Source organism: Bactrocera latifrons, unplaced genomic scaffold (assembly GCF_001853355.1).
Source record: "Bactrocera latifrons isolate USDA-ARS-PBARC rearing strain unplaced genomic scaffold, ASM185335v1 scaffold_211, whole genome shotgun sequence".
Lineage (NCBI taxonomy): Eukaryota > Metazoa > Arthropoda > Insecta > Diptera > Tephritidae > Bactrocera > Bactrocera latifrons.
Genome location: NW_017535642.1, coordinates 123,948 through 146,161, shown reverse-complemented (window position 1 = coordinate 146,161; position 22,214 = coordinate 123,948). Strand labels below are relative to the sequence as shown.

The following is a 22,214-nucleotide window of genomic DNA, read 5'->3' as shown; positions in this document are numbered from 1 at the left end:
TTTACTCACCAAGTGTTAAAACACATCCTTTCACTCAGGGTCAGCCCCAAATATTTGACTATCGTCAGATATCTGATGCTGACCTCATTCACRTGGACAATCGGTGGAYGAAMCGACGACAATCTGCGCTTAAGCAGYATTACCACCGTTTTTTCCCTCGATATGTAGTTGTCACAGTCTAAAAGAAATTAGTCCGCTTAATTACTTACATTTTTTATAAATTAAATTTTTTTTATTTATTATTGCTATTTGCTTCAATCTTCGCCGATAATTTGTTCAAAAAATATATATTTCACAAAGTAGGAAGTATTTTAAGGATTTTGGATAAAGAAGTGCAGCTGACATAGAACAGTTTACAGACACTTATAACTTAGGCGAGACTTCACTTATAAATTTGGCAACAAACAAATACGAAAGAGCATAAAAAATAAAAACTCTATGAAATGGCAAATAAGTTAAATGGTAGTAATTAATTATAAATATTAAATGTATGTATACAAATACGAACAAATACATTTTCTAAATAATATATTATATAATATAATTATATATATATGTATGTATAAAAGCTTTAAGTTTAGTTGTCAATTTCCAAAACCAACTCTAGTGCTATGTTTATTTCATAAAAAAAGTTGTTGCAATTTTTTTTTGTTTTTTTGTATTTTTTTCAAAGGTAATTCTGCTGTCTCTTATACACATCTAGATGTGTATAAGAGACAGATATATATGTATGTATAAAAGCTTTAAGTTTAGTTGTCAATTTCCAAAACCAACTCTAGTGCTATGTTTATTTCATAAAAAAAGTTGTTGCAATTTTTTTTTGTTTTTTTGTATTTTTTTCAAACAGACCTGGCTTTGATCGAGACGACTTTCCCACCGACTGGCATATTTTCCTTGACGTAAATCGGCCCATACACCGTATTGTCCCATACGGGCGGATTATTGGCACGATCGACTACGTCGATTTGCACCTCGACGGTACGCGACAGCGGCGGGTAGCCTTTGTCCTGCGCCATTGCCTCTAATTTATATGTTTCACGCTGTATGGTACACACACATATACATATACATTTACATATATATATATATATATATATTTGGATTATTGTTACACACACATATAAATTCGTACAGTAGCATATCAGGCGCGTTGTGTGTCACATTGGCATATGATTCAAATCGTGTTTTCAAAAATTGTTTAGCATTCATTTTATCGTTTATGATTTTTTTTTTGAATGAAGCGTCGCAAAAATGTGGTTATGGTTTAACGATTTGATTTTCATTTGTTTTTTTTTTGAAATTATAAAAAAGAGGGCAAAATACAAAAATTATGTATATTTTTTGCATATAAGTTGTTAACTTTAGCAAAGTTGTTGAGTTATTAAGTTGGTAAATTGCTTAAAAAAAGTATACCTTTAACCAAAAAAAAGTATCAAAAGCGCCAACAACCGAACGGATAAATAATGTACATAAGAATTATATGCTAACTTGCAAACAAAAAAATCATATACATGGAATTCCAAACTAAATAAATTTACAAAAAGTTTTGTTAAAAATTAAAATTTCACGCAAAGTGGTGAAAAGCAAAAAACTTTATTGTATGTATAATTTTTTTTACTATATTTTCTAAGGCAGTGCAAATTATTTTCGTTGATTTTCGTTAAAAACAATGCGCTTTGTTTTTGTCTCGATCCTAGCCCATAAAATTTTAACAGCGTAAACAAATGTAAAATTTGTAAATTAGCGAAAAAAAACTAAAAAAAAAAAATTATGAAAAAATAAAAAATTAAAAATTTGCTAATAAACACTAAGCATATATAAGAGCTTAGCCTCAGTTTCTTATGCTAAATACGGCAAACTAAAATCGTAATAAATTATAAGATATAAATACGCTTTTAAAAAATGTTTTGTACACCGTAATACTTGTTTACTARTTATTAGCATATGCATATTGAAGAAAAGAGCGTTTTTGAATTATGGAGAGTTATAATAAAAATAAGTGTAAAAYAAAACTATGTAAAAGAAATAAACACAATACGTTTGTGCATAGTAAGAATATTGCATATTTTGTAAATATTCACTTAAAATTATTCCACTTGTACCAATGAAACTAGAAAACACTAAAATTGCGTACAGAATTTATACAGATCAAAGCATTCAATGGCATTGYTTTTCAACAGTTTTCTTCAAAACAACGTTAATAAACAAATCAGTTACCTGAAGCTTGGTTAGTACAGCCGCAGGCGGCATAAGTRAACCCTAATAACAGCCTAAACATAGTTAAAAGTATGATTATATGCAATTCCTCGATATAAAAGCGCTAAACTCCAGATTCCTAAAACACATAATACCTTTCCGTTAGCTGCTATTAGTTTACCAAACCCAAATATAAACTTCAAGAAATGGTATATTTGTTATACATATGTATGTGTCGTTATTAAATAAAATAATTTTTTTTTCATAAGTGGCGTGTAAATTTTCTGTGTAAGCAATATTCATMAGATGTAACGGCATCACATTATGACTTGGGTTTCGGAGCGTAGCGTGAATTTATTAAATTTCCAATTCGTTTGAGGATATGTGGGAAGCACGTGTCCAATACAAACTGTTTTTTKKTTTTTWATTTTTCTTTTTTCAATTTCTTTGGAGCGAGGAATCAACGTTGAGAGCAGAGAGCAAGGAGAGAGCAGTGAAATTAATATGCATTTAATGCTATTCGTATTTATAATCATCTTTTCTTTATTTCTCTTTTAAGGCAGTGACAAAATTCAAAAATCCATGGTGAACGTAACGCCGCGTTGGTGTTACCGGCTGGCAAGCAKGCCAGTGCTGCCATGCAAAGGTTATATTACACCACAATGACAGTTTTAGACGCTCACCGCACAGCAATGTTTCGAATGGGCAGTGGTGTTTTCGCCTTTGCACACAGCGTACGGCGCTAGCACCAACAAAAATATCCCTGTTAAGGAATTTGTTACAAAAAATCTTTTACGTTCACGCAAAAGCTGCCGTTAGTTGCTTGCAAATATMGGTTAACATTACATTAGAGTATGCAGTTTAAAAGTATGTTAAAGTAAGTGTTACTAAAAGTTAGTATGAAAAGGAAATTTATTGTGTATGGTAGTATATGTTCTGTAAGTAAGTTCGACAAGCTTTTTTCTAACGTAGTRGTTATGTTAAAAATACAGGTAAATATTTGATTTATTTGGTTATTTTTGTTGYAAGTAAGTAGCACTTTGTTAGGTAGTAACTACACATATGTTATGCAGCTTGTCGACGCTTGTGTACAGTTAGAGCGCTATATATATACAAACCTTGCCTTCACCGATGTTACAACCGTACCCACAGTGACATTTTCGCGTATATGTATTGGACCGTATATGCTCTTATCCCATATTGGCGGCTTGTTATTGCGGTCGACTACATCTAATTCAACATCGACATCGGCATAGGATGGTGGCTCACCACGATCCGAGGCGCGCACCCGTAAACGATAACGGTCACGCTATTATGTGTGAGTGTATTGGTTATATTTTACCGTACGTTTAAGTTACATTATGTTAACAGTGTGGTGTCAAAGTGTTGTCGTTGCGTAGAAAGAAAAAATGGGTTTTTGTGATTATGTTATGAAGAATCGTAAAAATTATTTAACAGTCTGTAAGAAATTGGCTTATGAGTTATTTTGTTTAGCAGTATCGCTTGGGTAACAACGGAACTCTATTTTAGTTTAGACCGAATAGTGGTGTTAAATGTATGAAAGAGCTTTCAGCTAGATTAATTCTTTTACACGAAAGTTTTCGGCTAACGCTACTTTTCATTACGTTTAATACGAATACGTTTATTATTTGATGCTTCGTTAGTGTGTGGTGTGTGTTTTTGCTAATTTGATTTTACGATAGACTTGTGGCACAGCAGAGAACATACGATATACGTTCTCTGTTTGTTGTTGGATGCAATCGTTCAAATTTTGAATAGTGAACTGCGTTTAGTTAGTTCGTTGGTTAAATTGTGTATTTCAACAGTCTTCGGCTAATGAAAGTCAGCAAACTGTGTCTACGTTATTTTGGCGTATTTAATTGTATATAATATTATATAAGCATACAAAAAAGAATAAAACCAAAAGTTACAAATTATATTGTACTAATTACATGACAGTAAAACAAAATGAAAATAATGAAAACTTAAATAAAATTAGTTTAATGATTGTTCATCAAGACAATTAGACAACGTTTAGGTTAGTATTATTTTTCGCCAATATTTTGAACTCAATATATAATTATTTGAGAGATGTATATGTATATCAATACCGTTGGGGAATTGCGTCTGAAGAGCAGAGCGTCGATAACTAAGGCGTAATGGGCGATTCGGCGGAGTAAACGTAGCTGAAGGCTGAATGCCGTGAGGCATAATTTTTTGTTCCAACAGTTAATTGTACGACGATCTTGATGGAAGCATGGTAAAGGAAATCAAAACGCGATGGAATGAGCTATCTGGGTGAAAAACTGCAAAAAGGCATGTAGACCGGTAGAACGGAAGTACACAAAACTCCTATTGGCACTCGATAGAAGAGACGGTAGGAAAATGATGGGAATCTGGTGGTGATAAATGCCTACAGGATGGGGCCGACATATCGTGAAGACTGCAGGAATCCTCTATAGCAGGGCACCAGGGAAACAGTGGAACATGTCTTGTGCACTTGTCACGCATTGGCGAGACTACGCTGTAAGCATATGTGGTCGCCAAGGTACGGATATGATACTCTGAAGGAGGTATCGATAGTGAGGCCGCAGAGTCTATTAAAATTCACGTATAACGACTGCTCTTGAACTTAGCAACTGAACCCCATCTGTTATWGCAAAAGACCAAAACTGGTCTATGYGTGGCTTATTGGCCTAACCCTAACCTAATTGWATGAAAAAKTTATCTGAAAAAGAGTTATTATAGTTAGATATATTTTTGGGTTTAAAAGAAAAACAATAATTCAGAATTCCCTTTTCAATATTATGTCGTTAAAATTGGGCAAAATAGATTTAAGTCAGTGATGTTAAAAACTAATTTTGATATTAATTAGATACCTGAAAATCTAGCTTCTTCCTAGTTTTGGGGAATTTAGCAGGCCATTGCCCTATTGGCGTCCRTGCTGTAAAGTTGGGAATCYTTCCAGGCGCCATTTGCAGAAGCTGTATGTAAGAAGCCGAGGTGGAAACAACTCAGCACTGCCTTCTTGACTGTCCCGCGTATGGGAGGTCAAGATTTTAGTACTTGGAAGCTCACTCACCGAAACTCACCGAACTGACTTGAGTGAAAATTAAACTCCTTTGCAAATTTGTATAGCTACAAAAATTTTTCTAATTTAGAATTCCGAATATATATACCTGTTTAGGTATTATAGTTTCAATATGTGCGCCAGCTAATATGGTTCCCTAAAATGAAATAAATCGATATGGATACTCTAGTGATGTGAAAGGTGTTAGGCATATTGCTCAAGAATGTTTGCAAGTATTGGAAGGCTCTGTGCAATCGATTGATTCTGGATGTCGCAGCCGAATTTGCTACTCAGTGACTTWTTATTGTTCTCGGACTTCAGAAAAAGCTCACTGGCACTATTATTAAGGATCATGAAACACTGAGTCTGAGATTTATTTTGAAACTAATTAAGTTTTTTTATCACAAAAGTTTTCACAATGGGTCTCCTAATGGCCTAGGTGCGTCGTTAGACAGCCACTCTACCAACCAATCTACTCTAAAATTTTTATTGAAAAATTGGCAGGTCACCATAATCGATGTATTCCCCTCGATAGGGCACAAGAGACTTTAGATCGCTGTGAAAGCCTCATTTCTTTGTCTTATTAACCTCGATGAGTGCATAATAAAGTCGAACTTTAGAAAATATTATGTGCATTTAATCACATGAAGTTCTCAGTCTCAGACAGACAGTTATTACTCGCAATTTGKATTGATTGCTTTGAATATAGTAAACATGACTTAACAACGACAGATCATTATTATAGAACCAATTGATTGACTAACTGATGCTAATCATMACAAGGCATAAGATATTATTATTAATTATTTCTAGAAGTATAATTATGTCGCAGAAACTCTTCAGCTTCACGAAAGTTTCCATCTAAATTATCACCCAAACGCGCCAATAATTATCGACTACATCTTCTATGCACGAAATTAAGTTTGATGAGATGGATCATTATTTGATTAGCCATATTTAACGGTTTGGTGAGTTACTATGCAACGGAGACTAAGTACAGTTACGACAAGCATAGAAATAGATAAGCATCACCACTTTCGGAACATGAGGTACATTTGTATACGGAAGTGCGATAGCATGTGCGTACATACATTGTACTTACTGGATAGCAACCCTGCATTGAGATGCAGCGCGTAGTAACGCACAATTGTTGTATATTCATAASAGTTTAAACATATGTGAAAGAAATCATTGATAAATGCTTTAGTTATTGAGTTTATTAAATATTCAACAGTAAAAATTAAATAAACAAAAACAACAAACTATAAAATAATGAAACTGAATATAACATCAAAAGGTGCAGTTAACGAAACAGAAAAGTAAACACTACAATTTAACACCCAAAAATCGTTATAAATTTTTATATTTTTTATACATTTTTTTATTTTTGAGATAGGTCTTTTCCCTTACATTTGTACACATGCATTCGCGATATTGAAAAAAATACTTGAACCACAAAAGTTTTGGCTGACCTTCAAAAAAGTTTTGGACCGCCGAACTTTAACTTTCGCGTAATCGAAAAAGTTCAAATAACACCTGAAGTGATAAAAATTGGCAAAAATACGATTTTAGTTGTACAAAAATCCAGTATAACCAAAATGTTAGTTGCTACTTACTAACAAAAAATATGCATTAATCACAAAAACAAGTAAGTAGTACAAAAAATCATTTCAAAAGCAAAAATAAATGTGTCGTTTATATTTTTTTTCTTAGCGAATACGTCTGTTTTGAAATAAGCTGCAATACGATATACGAAAAAATGTCATCGTTCTTGAGCATAATTTTTAAAACAGTTGCCGCAGTTAAGTCTCGAGTGTTTGGTTTTGTTTTGCTAACTGGAGTGTGCTGTTGCAGTGTGGAAAATGTCACTTTTTGTTAAATACATACATATATTAAAAATGTTAAATCTCAACYATTTGTTGGTGTTTGAGACACAAGTGTGTGTCTTCTAATTTATTAGTACCTCAACCTCGCTTTACAAAACGGCCGRCCTAACTTTGCTATAAACTACATACTAAGCACTGCAAGCGCCAAAAAACACCAAAGTTGCCAGTTTTCGCCTATTTTCTTAATTATTCTACTGGGCTACATAACTATGGGGTTTTCAAAAATATTAAAAATCTATTTGTAATGTTGTTATTATAAATTTATCTTTTTTATGTAAATAACGCCGCCACCGATAGCGTGCGCGTATATGGGAAGCTATAAACAAAATTCTAACTTAGAATTTTTTCCTTGCAAAAGCATTCTTTGTTGAAAACTAAAAATCAAGGGGTATGCTGCTCTTTTCAATAAAATTTCTSTGAACTAACCAAAAAGTGAAAGTAAGCTTAAGGTTATTGCACTCATATTCAAAAAATTTAATATCTTTTTTTAACATTTGGCATAACTTGCGCCTTGTATGAGCAGAAAAGGCATTTTGCATTTCTTTTCTGATATGCTTTAAAAAAATTTGCACTGCATATAGTTTCATTCGAATGCATTTTCAATTTGTTTATCTCTTAAAGATATTTATGTGTTATATACTATTAAAATAAAAATCAAATAATATACTTTTACATGAATAACATCGAATAGCGAATTTTCTGTTTGGTGAAAAAACTCAAAATCAGACTTTCAATGGAACATAGGTTGGTGCATAGTAAGAAAAACAACTCAAATAAAAATTGTAATGAAASAAAAGTTACCAATCATTGCAAATTTTGCTTCGAGAATTACTTTAATGTATATGTAGAAAATAATTTTGTCAAACTAAGGCGTTATTAATGACCYATACCACGCTTACGTGGCATCAGTTATGGCATTAAATAATTGAAACTTAAATTCAGCGASCTTGGTTTAAGTTTTTCTTTGGTTTTTGTCGCCTAAATCATGCCAGTTTACGAAATGTTAGTAAAACRATAAAATGAAAAGTTCTTAAAACATAAAAGTACATTTGAAAKAATAAAAATATCTAAATTCATCCGTTTAAATACTTGTTAGTTAAAGCAAAACAAATAGTTTTAATTAAAAGTTAAAATGAAATATTGAAAAATAAGTCAAATGTCAGACTATAAATGTGCATTGGTAAACGAATAACTTACGTCAAGTGGCTTCTTCAGCACGATCCAACCCGACTCTGCTTGTATGTCAAAATATTCCAAATCATTGGGATTAAATGGCGCACTCAAGCTGTACACGATGGCGCCATTGTTATCGGCGTCCTCATCTGACGCGGAAACGCGCAAGATATTTGTGCCAATACTGGCGTCTTGTTTCACATTTTCCACGTATTTCTGTCAATTGAATTTATTTATGAGYAACTTTCCAGCGAAAATTTCATGTGTATTTACCTGTCGATCAAATAATGGTGGATTGTCGTTAACATCGGTGATTTCCACCGTGAACGAGCACACGCCCTCCAAGCTGGGCTCTCCCTGATCGGTTGCTTTGACAGTCACTGACACGAATTTACCGTCGTCACCTTCGCGATCGAACACTTTGTTGGTTGATACTTCGCCGGTTTCTTCGTCGACTGTGAATTTCGTGCCTTTTTGATTCGGCTGTTGCACGATTGAATACTTGACCTGAAGGAAAGCATATTTTAAAAGTTGTAGAACTTAAAATTAATAAAAATAATAATATAATTATAACTGGTATTAACTGCATAATAAGCTAAATTGTACTACAAAGACTGACAACTGTGTGGCATATGAGATCTACTTTAAGTCTATATTTGGTAAAATGTTTAAGCAATTAAAAGTTGAAATTTTCCTCATTAGCTAATTCATTTACAAATATATGCCTACCATATATTAAGGTGGGTTAGAAAACGTATATTTTTTTTTTTTTTTGGCTTAGTGATTAGACATCTCTAAGAAAATATCTTCAAGTATATGCTCTTAACTGGATTGAGAAGTTCCTCTGACTAACAGTTTTCTATTTTTTCTTATTGTCCRATAAAAAATTCATAACTCGCTCCCAACTACTTTAAAAAATAACTTATTTAACATATTCTTAAGAAATTGTGTGTTTCACWTCGCTCTTCTTACCTTACGCTTATTACTCTACTAAAAATTTCCTTCATATTATTTACTCATTAATTGCAAGAGCCTGCTTAGATTTGTATTCACTAATGAGGACATAATTAATTCACTACCAAGTTTCAGAAAAGCATAAAAAATTACAATTAACTTGCTTCTGAAATTGCGGTAATACGTTTTATTCGAATAACAAAAGAGAAAATGTGCTATGACCGCGCTCAAGTGCTCTTCATTTTGGCGGCCAATCATTCACTGAGCTTAATAACCTGGTCAAGTACACTTACGCGCAAATATACTGACTTTCGCCTTCCTCGCTTCTATGGCAGTCTATTGTTATCGCTTGAGTGTTTATAAAATCCTGCGAGTGTACGCTTTGAGTATTTGGTTAGTGGCTCATTCACTCGACCACTAAATTAACGGTGTTGAKTCGAGCCAAGTTGGCTCAGTTCATATTTAATGTTTGACTTTATTAATTGGCTACATAAATTGCAACTACAACAATATACGTTTCACCTTAAAGGAATTTGTATTGTGCCTTGTTTAACTAATAGCTTGMTGTTTTCGAACAGGCGCTTTGCCAAACACAACCAAAATACTACACCCCCATTTTCAGCGTTTTCTTTATTACTGCTTTCTTGTTGTACTACATGAAATCGCGGATATTTTATTAGCATTAATGACAATGTATTTTGAAATGCTCGACACCCGGCTTAAAATTGCATTGATTTCATTCACTACATTTGCTAGTATCTACCATATAMATACCTGTCCATTGACGCCTTTGTCCTCATCGGTGGCGACCACCTTTATCACAGGACTGCCATTGGGAGCACCCTCYTCCACTTTTGGATAGTAAGTGCCGCAATCTTTAAACACAGGCTTATTGTCATTCACGTCGGTTATAAACACCACAACAACAGCGGTGGAGGTGTGTATGGTGTGATCACCATTAACACAACACGAACCATCATCCATAGCSGTCACGTTCAATTCATACTTATCGCGATCCAATGATATGGCCTTATTATGTAACCGTATTACACCGGTTATGTCCTCTATAACGAATTGGCCAGACGATGTGCCACCACCAACAAAACCGAAGCGTACATTATCACCGTCCTTATCGGATGCCACCACAGTGGTGACAAGTGTGTTAGGTCCTGCATTTTCATCCACATTCGGTGTATAGACTTGCTGGGAGAATTTTGGTTCTTCGTCGTTCTTATTTTTCGTGTAGACACGTACAGTGGCAGTGCCAGATTTCGAAGGTTCACCTTTATCTTTTGCTGTCACAATGAATTCATAGTAGGCATTGTTGTTGTCGGCATCGAGTTGTTTATTATTGACAATAATGCCATTCGAATCGACCGCAAAGTGATCATCCGAAACTAGATATTCAATTTCTGCATTTGCRCCCGAGTCAGAGTCCATTGCTTTCACGCGCAGTATACTGGTTCCGAGCGGTATGTCTTCGTCTACGTTGTGCGCTTGGTAATCAGGCAATTCGAACTTCGGCGCATTGTCGTTTACATCGGTTACTCGAATAGTTAACTGTGGGGCGAAAAGAAATAAAAAAATGTAAGTTATACAATATTCAAATTATTCTTTGATCATAAATATGGAAACAATAAATATATCGATATTATAGTAGGCAGMACATGTACAAATAAAGAGACCAAGGGTTGTTAAGTAAGATATTAGATATTGCTGTACTGTATGCTCGAGTATGGATGAACCAATCTTTTACTGGTCTATTGGAAACTTGATTGTTCTAAGATTGGAAAGATCATAATTACTAATTTAGTTATATACAACAGACTATCCTCATTTCTCTTCAATCCATAYACATATGTTTGGGCTTTCCTCACTTAGTAAACAAGCTTCATGTGAAAGAACCCATTAAGGGGTTCTATAGAATTCAATACATAAAAATTTGTAAATAACGTAATCAATTTCTCATTTCTTTCTTCTCTGCTTTTATTATTGTACCATGCTTGTGTGGAAGGTTCAGRTTGGTTGCCATCGAAATCATCCAGCGGTAGACTCAGAAAACGATCAAATTTGTCTAACGGTAGACTCAGTAAAGATGCTTTTTCGACCGAGTCGAACTTTAGAGAAATCGGTGCTAGATGAGTGGAGTGTATTGGGCATGCAAAGCGGTGGTTAGAGTCATGCGGAGACTCAATGCATGTTGGACATATATTTGGTGTGGATAACTTCGAGTCCTTCATCATCTCTGGGTGATGGTTTGTCTTCAAAGTTGCCTTTCACTGGGGTCAAGTCGATGAAGGAACTGATGGTCGAGTCCAGAATCTTTAGCACCAACACGTTAATTCCATCTTGGCTAATTGATTTGGACGATTTAGCCTTATGGATGACACTCTGAACTTCCACATCGGTGAAAGTAAGTAGCGCAGCTGGCGGATAGAACTTCATTGAGCCTTGTCTGTTGAAGGGTGCAGTGCAAACTGCTTACTTAAAAAGTCCGCGCACTTTTTCGGGTTTAMATGCATACGCAGTTGAACATGAATTGAATTTCAACCCGATCGTTAATCTCTACGGATTTTAAAAGACCTTGAGACTAGACCAGAGCTTACTCACACCGGTGAAGAGGTCATAGGGCCTCAAGTAATTTCGTCCGCTAGTATTGATTTACAATTTGCGGAATCTCCAAATTGAGTTCCTTATTCGGTGATCACAGGGATCGGCATGCCGTAAGGTTCTTTCAGCCTGGATGAAGAAAGCGGTAGCAGTTGCGATCACCTTACGAAAATTATGTTCGTCCTTTAGAATGAGTAAAGCGGTAAAGGTGTTTTCGGTAAATTCAGTGAAGCCGACCCAGTTAAATTTATTAAAGTTAATAAAGATGAATTCGATATATGAATACTTAGTTCGAATCGTTTGACCGCTATCTTCAATGCAACCAGTTATATGCGATTTTTTTTTACTAACTTTACACACAAACCGAAAATAAGGACATTGAAACTTACATTTTCTCGACAACATATTTGCTAAGAAATGCATACACGTACCGACAACGTCATACAAATAGTATATATGTTGTAACCCATTTCTTTTTCACTTCACGCTTTTATTACCCTCCTTTAGTCGATATTATTGATAAATGAGCATTGAATGCGCTTTTTAACAATTTTAGTACACACTTGAGTGCATCTGCATCCAGGACACGCTTGTCCACACACAATATTATTTTCATACTTGCGCATGCACAGCCACTGTTCAGCCGCTTATAGCATGAAACAGCTCACAATTCTTTAACTGCTTTGCGAATAAAGACATACCAACGATATCGAGTACTCAACCAGCAGGTATATTTATTTTCATGGGTATATATATATATGTATATATGCGAGTGTGTGTTTATGTATATGTACATATATCTACTTACCTCAACGGATGTGGAGAAGCCACCCGAGTCCTCGGTGGCGGTGACTATCAGTGAGTAGACGTGTGGCTGTCGTAAATCCTCGAAATCCAATTCCTTCGCCAACTTAACAATACCCGAGGACGGACCAATGTTGAATGTACCAGCACCCTGCCCTTGCGCTTTTAATGTGTACCGTATTTCTCGATCCGCAAAAGATTTCGCCTTCACCGAGATGATGCTGAAAGAGAAGAAAGCATGATGTGGTGAGGTGGGTGTGCGAAAGTAGCTTAATATGTATTTATAAATAAGTATGTAAGATTGTATAATAATTTTAATATTTGTTGCAATGTTTTTCCCATCAGCGCACACAATTTTTGGCTACAAAAGTGCGCATAAAATGGAAAATAAATCGGGAAAGTGCCAGCACGCTGAGTGACGCTGACAACATTTATTCAAGCATACATGCTTACATATGTATGTATATACATACATGCTGTACGCTTTATTTTTTCTAGGTGTGCAGAACTAGTTGTAAGTAAGTGTGTGTGGCTTCACTTGAATGTGCATTTGTGTGCAAACATTTTTTTTTTTATAATTCAGGATATATCTCTATGTGTCCTTGCGTTTACATATTTCATTTCATATGAAATGCCATTTGACAGTTGTTTTCCTATCGGAATTTCAATGAGCCGAGCTTTAGTCTGTCAGTCGTACCCGTTCGCTCGGCTCGACTAACTGCTGCTCAGCTCACGCGCTCCTCTTTCTACGGTTCAATTTGTTTTCCTGCACATTTTCGTCTTGCACAACTTTATTGGAATATAATTTGCATATTTTATTATATCCTGCATGAAGGCGGTTCGCTAGGAGTAAAACGACTTTATSTATATCTCCATCCTTATGTAAGCGTGTGTGTAATTCTACATAGGTAACCTGCAGTGAAACATCAAACAAGAAAGGAAGATTGCACAAACAGCATAACAAGGGGCAAATTGCCTGATTATATTGTTATTAACGAAACTTGATTTCTCTACATATGCACACTCTATGCTTTGAAAGCATTTATAGTACACACATATGTACTATGTAGTATGTATGCATGTCTGCTTGTAATTTGTTCGGAAAATGTGTATATAGCCAACAATATCAAGATTAATTGCTTTTATTAAGTATTGAAGAGCTAGTGGTAATTGTAAAGCCGGTTTACCTGCTAAATTTTAGTGACCATTAAAATTAYATTAGAAATATAGAAAATATCTTTAAGGTCCAACGCAATAGAAAATCTTTTTTATTGAGCCTCCCATCAGATGGCGACGAAAACAATAGCTTGATTATCTCTATCAAACATAATTTACATATGTAGATAACCTTTACAACATCAACATTAAAATGTTTTACCTTTCATTCRATTTTAACAAATATAGATTATTTATTATTAAAATCTGCCACCTATAGACCTCTTCGCTGAAAACTGCGCAGCAAAATTGTCGGAACGACTACTGCCTGCAGGAGATTTACCATATAGAACTTTCGTGCAGCTCGGGTGGGTAGTGGTGGTTTGGCAAGTACCCATTACATGATCCCAATCTTCAACTGGGAATGAAAGCTCAAAGTAAACATAGAAAGTGATCGTTGACGTAAAGGTATGTTAGCTGSACGCAGCATTCCAATCATTTATACTTTTAAATTGCCGGATCACTGCAATATATTTCAAGCTGAGGTCTTTGCCTTCACTTCTACTGSGTGTAAGGTCACAAGGACATCGTGGGTAACATAATAGTGTACAAGAATGTCGAGAATGGTATACGGCTAACACCCAAAAACGTGACCAACATTGGAAAAMMCATGCATAGTCTGTTAAATAYGATATAAAATGGTAGATCGGAAGTACACAAAATTTCTATTGGCACTACATATAAGAGACTCTAAACAAATGATCGGAATACTAACTRGTCACTGTGTGGTGGTGACCTACRCCTGCAGCATGGGYYTGACAAATTGAGAAGACTGCAGAAAATGTCTAAAKGGAAACAAYGGAACATCTTTTGTGCACTTGATCCGCATTGGCAAGACTTCGTTGTCACCACCTGGGGTCGCTATGTTATGATACACTGGAAGAGATATCGATAGTGAGGCCACGCAAAATGTATACCATTGATAAATGTGAACTAAATTTGGAACATCGTTATAAAGTGATTTGAATACGGCAATAAAAATGGCTACAAGAGATAACTCAATCGTTATATAAAGTATCAGTCTTAGTATGTTGAATTTTTCTTGCAAAAATCCATCCATATACAAACTACTACTATCTTAATTTTCTTGGTGTACCCTTAAAGTGTATACAAAGTGATATATTTCGAGGTTCCCCATTTTTATGAAAAAAAAAAACACAAAAACTTCAAATTTAAAAACATTTTTGGACTTTTATATTTTGAAGAATATCCCTTTCAAATATTGGCCGCGATTACTCGGAAAACGAAGTGGAATTGTCCGCAAATACTTTGGACTTTACATACCCCGAAAGGAAAAAGTCAAACCGTCCTGGACAATGCAACGGCCCAAAACGTGAAATTATCTGCTCAAAGAAGTATTCTCTCAATGCCTTTATTGATTGGAGCGATGTGAGGGAAGTGTCACCGTTTTGTTGAAACCAAGTGACGCCGAGACCACTAACTTAAATTTCAGCCATCAAATAGTCGGCGCGATAACGGTCGCCATTGACGATCGCGTTCTCACTGGCATAATTTTTGAAGAAATAAGGACCGGATTTATAGTACGTTCTTACGGTCTACAAACCACACCAAACTAYTTTTTTTTTTCCTGAATGAAATGGCAGCTTCTGAATTTTTACATGTTGCTATTCGTCTAAAATGCGGAAATGTTTCTTATTTACTAAAMCATTGAACAAGAAATGGTCCTYATGGCTGAACAAATTKCGWGCGACKTYAGCTYYTTCACAAGCTGTATTTGACGCTTTTTATTTAAGATCTTGACGTAAAATACACCAAGTCGTTCCATACGTCAGTTGCTGCGAGCGGCACGAATCGACTATTGACGTGACGGTCTTTGTGGAGACTCTCAGCTACGATTGCTACATTTTCTGCTCTCCCTACTGGACGTAGTACAAGATGGATGAGCGATCAGTAGGCCGATTATRTTGACCATAAGTTGAACGAAGCRCTCGAAACACATTYATTACAGAACGTAAGTTTYCGTAATAAAGYTGAACCTTTTGTAAGCGTTGTTCAGCCATGAGTGTTTCCATGATAAAATGCCAAACAATACTGAACAAAAATAATGTGACAACTTGACACGACTCACGAGTGATCTTTCAAAAAAAGTACCTCTATATATCASAATWGGAGTTATTAYAAAATARAGTGGTATATTCTTMTGAATTCTTATAGCTGGAATTGATRTTCCAATAAATTACTTTTCCGTAGAATTTGTGCCTAACTGGTCACTTTTTCTTCTTTAGAAAAAAAGTTTTGATTTATAGACCTCCTCCTTATATAATTAATATTTTGAAGTCAATTTCAATTCATTTATCACTGTAGTCCATTTTATCGCCATAATTTTAAATACTGTCTGATTAAAACTCACATGAACGGGGTAAAGAAATAAATTTGCACGATTTGAATCCAAATATTTATTAACGTTTTGAAAAAAAAAAGCTCCTAAACTAATACTAAACTAATGCCGACGATTAGTCAAATTGTTTGTTAAGCCTCGGCTGAGATGAACTTTTCTAACTTCCGCATTTTGATTCTTTCAGTTTCGACTAATTTTGGAAGCGTCMATACCTAGACTCTTGCACAGTTTCCATGTCATATTCATAAAGTCATGTCTCATTACATCACACCACGTATTTTATGCGGTGGAATATCCGTAAAGCAGGCTTCTTAGCTACGTTCTCAAGCCTGTCTTTTGCGACCTCTACTCGACTTTGCTTTAGGTAACGWTTCAGGTTTTTTGATACGAGTTTGTCATTGGCACACTGCATGTCCAAAATATTAAYAAAAATTCATATGTTAAGTCGATCCGCAAAAAACGTTGAGATTCATCTACTATTTATCTGATGCCAACATGAAGATGTTTGCTTAACTTTTCTCAAAGTTTACGACGACTTCATGAACTTCTTGGAATCAAAAAATCGCGGTCTTCAGTAACTCTTTTCTGAGCGGCAGCAATATTTTCATTAATTCAAGCGGTTATTTGTCTTATTGCCATTTTGAAAATGTACGATCGAAATTTTCAACAATTCGACGAATTGAGAGCAAAAGTGGACGATTACTACGATCATAAAGTGACTATAAGCGCAAGAAAAGTTGCAGTTTAAGAAYGATTATTTTTATAATAAAATGAATATTTTGTAAGCGTTGTTCTTTCATATTTCTCTTCATGATGAAATCGTAAACATTACTTAATACAATGAAAATTGCTTAAAAATGGTCAGAAACGACATTTAGAAATCATATAATCCATATTGGCAAACCCTGTATAACTGGAAAATGTTTTATTATCAGTATAGTTAAGATATTGATATATTAGCCTAATTTTCAAATATATTTTTTACTACTTACTCAGAATCCTTCTTCTGATTCTCCGGTATCTCTGCTTCRTAGCTGGGCATGTAGAATTGTGGTGCTCGTTTGCCGCCCACAATGGAAAGACGCTCCTCAGGTGTGCTCTGGAAACGACGATCATCCACTTTGCCATTTTGATCCTCAGCTTTCACATATAAAACATATTCCATATCCAACTGGAAAAGATCAGTACCACGTGTGCGCACAACACCCGAACGTTCATCCACCTCGAAACGGCCACCGGTACGATCACGTACAATGAAATAATGTATGTTATGATCGGTGTCCGGATCACGAGCTTGTAATGTAAAAACTGGTGTATTGGGCGGAGCATTAAGTTGTACGACGGCTTGCATGGGCAGCGGACGATTAATAAAATATGGTGGTTCATCATTGACATCTTTCACGTGAATGATGACTCGCTGATTGTCGGTGTACTTGAGGTCGGAAACTAAGGCGGAAGAAATTAAGGGAAATAGTTGTTTGTTAGCATATATACTTATATACAATATAATTGCATAATTTTTATATTAGAGATAATCGAAATATTATATTTAAATACAGTAATATTATTAAAATGGTTGATTTMTTTCCCTTTCTTTAAGTCTGCATACCCCAAAATTAATCGCAAAGCAATGTCAATGTCACCAACCAAGTCAAAAGCAAATTTACAACAAAAACTAATTACTTTTTTGTGCGTGACAACAACCCCGTCAATCGCTTCTTGCCGTTACTCTTAACTTTCTGCAAACAACTTTCTATATTTGCACACGAAACTATAATCCTGAGTGAAATTAGTATTATAAACTCCCTTGAAGCCGTACTTACAACTCGCACATACTCAGATTACGCAAGGTCTGCTTGTACCGTAAACACGTGGACATATGCACATCCTTCAAAAGAGTACTCGACTTCTGTGTATCGATTTATAGAAGTGTATTTGTTCTGCAAATCCAACAAAAGCGGAGCAATCCCACAAATATGTATGCGCATATACAGACATACACAATCACTCAAAGAATACTATAGAATTTCGCCAAACGATCTGGGAACTATTCGATTTCACTTAAGCTATTAAAATGCAATGAATTAGAAAAACAGCAATCAATATCAAATGCAGAAGCTACAGGCATCAGAAACGGTAAAACTCCTTCGTGCGCAAATACTTCATTGAACGTGCAACAACAACGCAGCGATTACGTACTAGCTGTATTTGTGTACGTATTTGTACTTCAACACCTYCTCTATAGAYCTGTTTGCAYACATATGTACATATATGGGTGAATGTGTAGGTACAAATGAACGTCGCAAGCAAAGGTACGGCAAAAAAYCAATAAAAGCGACCGCTAGGCAAGCAGGTCCTTTCAATTTACGCAAAAACACAAAGCAGTTATGTGTGCTGTGTATGCGTTCGGTTGTAGCAAAGCATACATTAACATTTGCGTGGCAAACAATAGGCCTATACACCGGAAAAATCCAATCAAGTCGGTAGGAAATGTATCCTCCCAAAAAGTCTACCAACGTAAAACTTGTGGGCAGAATAACCTAGTGAGCACGGAATTAGTTCGATAGGTTAAATGCAAATGAAATTGCAATTCTTGAGAACGATTTAATGAATTATCAGCTGAATAGTTTATGCAAAGACTATGGACAGAAGCATTATACAAAGTATTAGCGGACGTTGRGGTTCGAAGAGCTGCTGTAAATGTTACTACTTGTTTACTGGGCTATGTTGAAATACAATTATTTACATGTTTACACTCATGTTTGCTTTGTAGATAGCTCACAGATCCAAACAAAGGCAACCTGTTATAAATCRCTAAAAGCATTATACCAATTTGTGYAACTGTTTGGAGAAAAATGAAGTGGACAAATTCAAACTCAAAGTAAGAAAAAATTACRTAAAAGGTATACATAAATATTAGTGTATAAAAAATTATTAAAATAAAACGAAAATAGAATCGAATAGGCGTTACACACACTTGAATTCTGCATCAGCGCGTTACAGCTTCAAATTGTGACCTTTTTCGCTATATACTAAGTACTGGTTTTTTTTTTAATGGGCAATATGTTAACTGCAGTTTCAACGAAGCTAAAATACTTCTCACAAATACAAAAGTTTCAGCGCAAAAACTTGATTTTGACAGACTAGGTTGAATAGCAGCTATATGCTATAGTATTCCGTGCCTAAAATTTTTTTGGAGGACTATTCAGTTGCTTTGTAAAACAATATATGAAAAAGTTTTTGAAAAATGTTGTAAACAAAAAATCCCTTCAAGCACAATATTTTGATTGTGCAGTTTTTAAGCARCTGTATGCTTAGTAGCCTGATATGTGTGGTTTCTTCAAATAAGCAGCCTATTGGAAATAAACAAATCCAAAAATTTTAGATCGATATTCCCAGAACTGAGGAACTGGTTTGCGTTTATACAGTAAGACGGACATGGCTAAATTAACTCAGTTTGTCACGATAATGACTTATAGGTTTACATATAAATTACTAAGTATAAAAAGTATTTTCGTATTTTGTCAATAGATGTCGCTGCAGTCGTATCAGTGTTTCCAACCACATTGTGTCATGTCATATAGTGTTGGAAAGGTRAGATTTTGAGCTGCATTTAAAAAAAAATTAAATTCTGGGAAGTTGGAAAAACGTTACTGCTGTTCAAAAAGGAGTTAAAATATTGAAGAAATTCGCTATATTTTGAAACTTTTGTATAAAAAGGGAAGAATACCACGCAAGCCMCCAATGATATTTGTGAAGTTTATCAGTTCGTGTAGCATGGTTTTTTCGAGAAGATTGACCAGGACTGTCACATAAGCAGSCATGATATCGCTAAGGAACTTAACATTCATCATCAAATGGCTACAACTGGCTACAAAAATAAGCTCGATGTTTRKRTACCACAAGAATTGTCCGTTAAAAATTTAATAGACCGGATTAATATYTGCGATTCTTTACYGAAAYGAAATGAAATCRAACCATTTCTGAATCGAATGCTAACAGGAGACGAAAGGTGGATCAAATACCACAATAACGTGCGAAAAAGATTGTGGTTCAACCGTGGTTAAGCTCAAAAATTATCACAAAGCCAAAAGTGACGCCTCGAAAGGTTTTTCTCGTATTCAGTRTTTAGTGCGATTGGAAAGGAATCATCYACTGTGAGCTGCTCCAGCCTGGTCGAACGATTGATTCTACATTTTACTGTCAACAACTGATGGGATGGAAGCAAATAATCGACAAAAACGGCCAAAACTGATCAACAGAAAGAGCTTCGTCTTCCATCAAGGCAACGCTAGGTCACACACATGTTTGATGAGAGAGAGAGCTTGGCTGGGAAGCTTCGATGCATGATGACCATTCACCATTGGACTACGATTTGTTTTGGTCGATGCAGAACTCCCTTAGTGGAGAGAAGTTGGCTTCAAGARAAGCATATGAAAATTAAACCAGAAAAAAGGCAAAAAGTGGGCGACAAAAATGGTACATATTTGTTTATTTATTTATTAGTATAAATAAAAAGAAAATAAGTTGAAATTTGATTGRAAATACGAAAAGTCTTTTTCGACTACCGATATATTTTACAAGGCCTCTGACGGTTTATTTTGAGTGTATTACAAACTTCGTCGCAAACCAGTTTCGACTAGTGGAAATATTTCGACTCGAATCAGCTATCTTAAGMGATTGAAAAATCATTATGTTTTCTGGTTTATTAAGATTTCAAAGCGATAAAAAGAAAATATTCGGGCGCGTCACTAAAGKGATGTTCAGCGCTAGTTTTAGAGAATTTTTAGATAAAATTTTGACAAGCTKTAGAGTGTGAYCCAGAATAACTGTCACTTTTTTGCAGGAAAAAATTGCCTTACAAAATTAAAGACGGTACAAATTGCATATATCAAATAGCAAACTTTTCTTCAATCACTTTAAGATCGGTAATGTGATGGAAGCTGAACGAAAACTCGTGGTAAATTTGTATTTYAAAAATTTWAAAATTGTGGAAATAATTAAAAAGGATAACAGTTCCATAWTGGGAGAAGGTTCTTTTATAGACCCATAATATATCTATATACTTATATCGTATAAAGAAACGGGAAGATTTGAAATAAAAAGGAAAACTGGGATCCGTTAGGACCAAAAGTATCGTAAAATATGTGGATAAGGAAATAGGAGCATCGAAATCATCAATGCATCGGATACTGAAAAATGATCATGAACTCAATGCCTACACGATAGAAAATGTTTGAGATTAATCACAGTTCTTACTCCCACAATTCTTGTAAGTATTGAAACTCAATGACAATAATATTYTTGTAAGCGTTTCATTTCTTTTAGCGTTTTGGGTTTTAATCTCAATTTCAAATCATTTGTCATTGCATGTTTYATAACTAATGTCGGCATTTTGATTGCAGGTAAGTCAACTTATTGATAGCAAGTTTCAATGAGTTTGAGTAATTACGAAGGCTTTCGTTCTAAAATTTCTTTCATTGTAATATAAATCTAAAAACAATCACTAATAACTGTACTTCTTTCCTCACACTAAATATTCCAATTCCGGTTAGACACTGGATTCTTGCCTTTTGCAAAATAAATATGTATAAACTCCAATTCTCTACTACGGAGGCTGCTATATATATTTCTGGCCTAGGCAACACTGACATTTCCATTGGAAAGTTTGACATTTTTTAGCATAACATCACTCAGAACGTTTTGTCATTTAATCGTGAATTGTTTTATTTACAGGGAATTAAAAAATTCATCTCGGCCAAAAAATGGAATTAATTCGTGAACATTTTCGTGCAATAGTTTTTCACAACTTTCGACGTGGATTATCACGACAAGAGTGCATCGATGAACTAAAATCTTTGTATGGCTATGAGGCACCATCCTATGACACTATGAAAAACTGGTACAGCGAATTCAATCGTGGCCGACGCTCGCTCAAAGACGAATT

The 22,214-nt window shown here is 35.0% G+C and overlaps 1 protein-coding gene across 5 annotated transcripts in view; it reads right to left on the bottom strand.

Moving 5' to 3' along the window:
• LOC108968374 (neural-cadherin) overlaps positions 1-22,214 on the bottom strand; it is a 262,770-nt gene that overhangs the window by 172,778 nt on the left and 67,778 nt on the right. For 4 of the 5 annotated variants that reach the window (XM_018932366.1, XM_018932368.1, XM_018932369.1 and 1 more), the window contains exons 3-8: positions 17,260-17,713; positions 12,698-12,914; positions 10,054-10,839; positions 8,599-8,832; positions 8,350-8,541; positions 850-1,040 (exon numbers count right to left, since the gene is read on the bottom strand). In XM_018932366.1, coding sequence (XP_018787911.1) covers positions 850-1,040; positions 8,350-8,541; positions 8,599-8,832; positions 10,054-10,839; positions 12,698-12,914; positions 17,260-17,713 — 2,074 coding nt within the window. Of the gene's footprint in view, positions 1-849; positions 1,041-3,314; positions 3,506-8,349; positions 8,542-8,598; positions 8,833-10,053; positions 10,840-12,697; positions 12,915-17,259; positions 17,714-22,214 lie in introns of all 5 variants that reach the window. The other variant, XM_018932367.1, reaches the window with a different exon arrangement.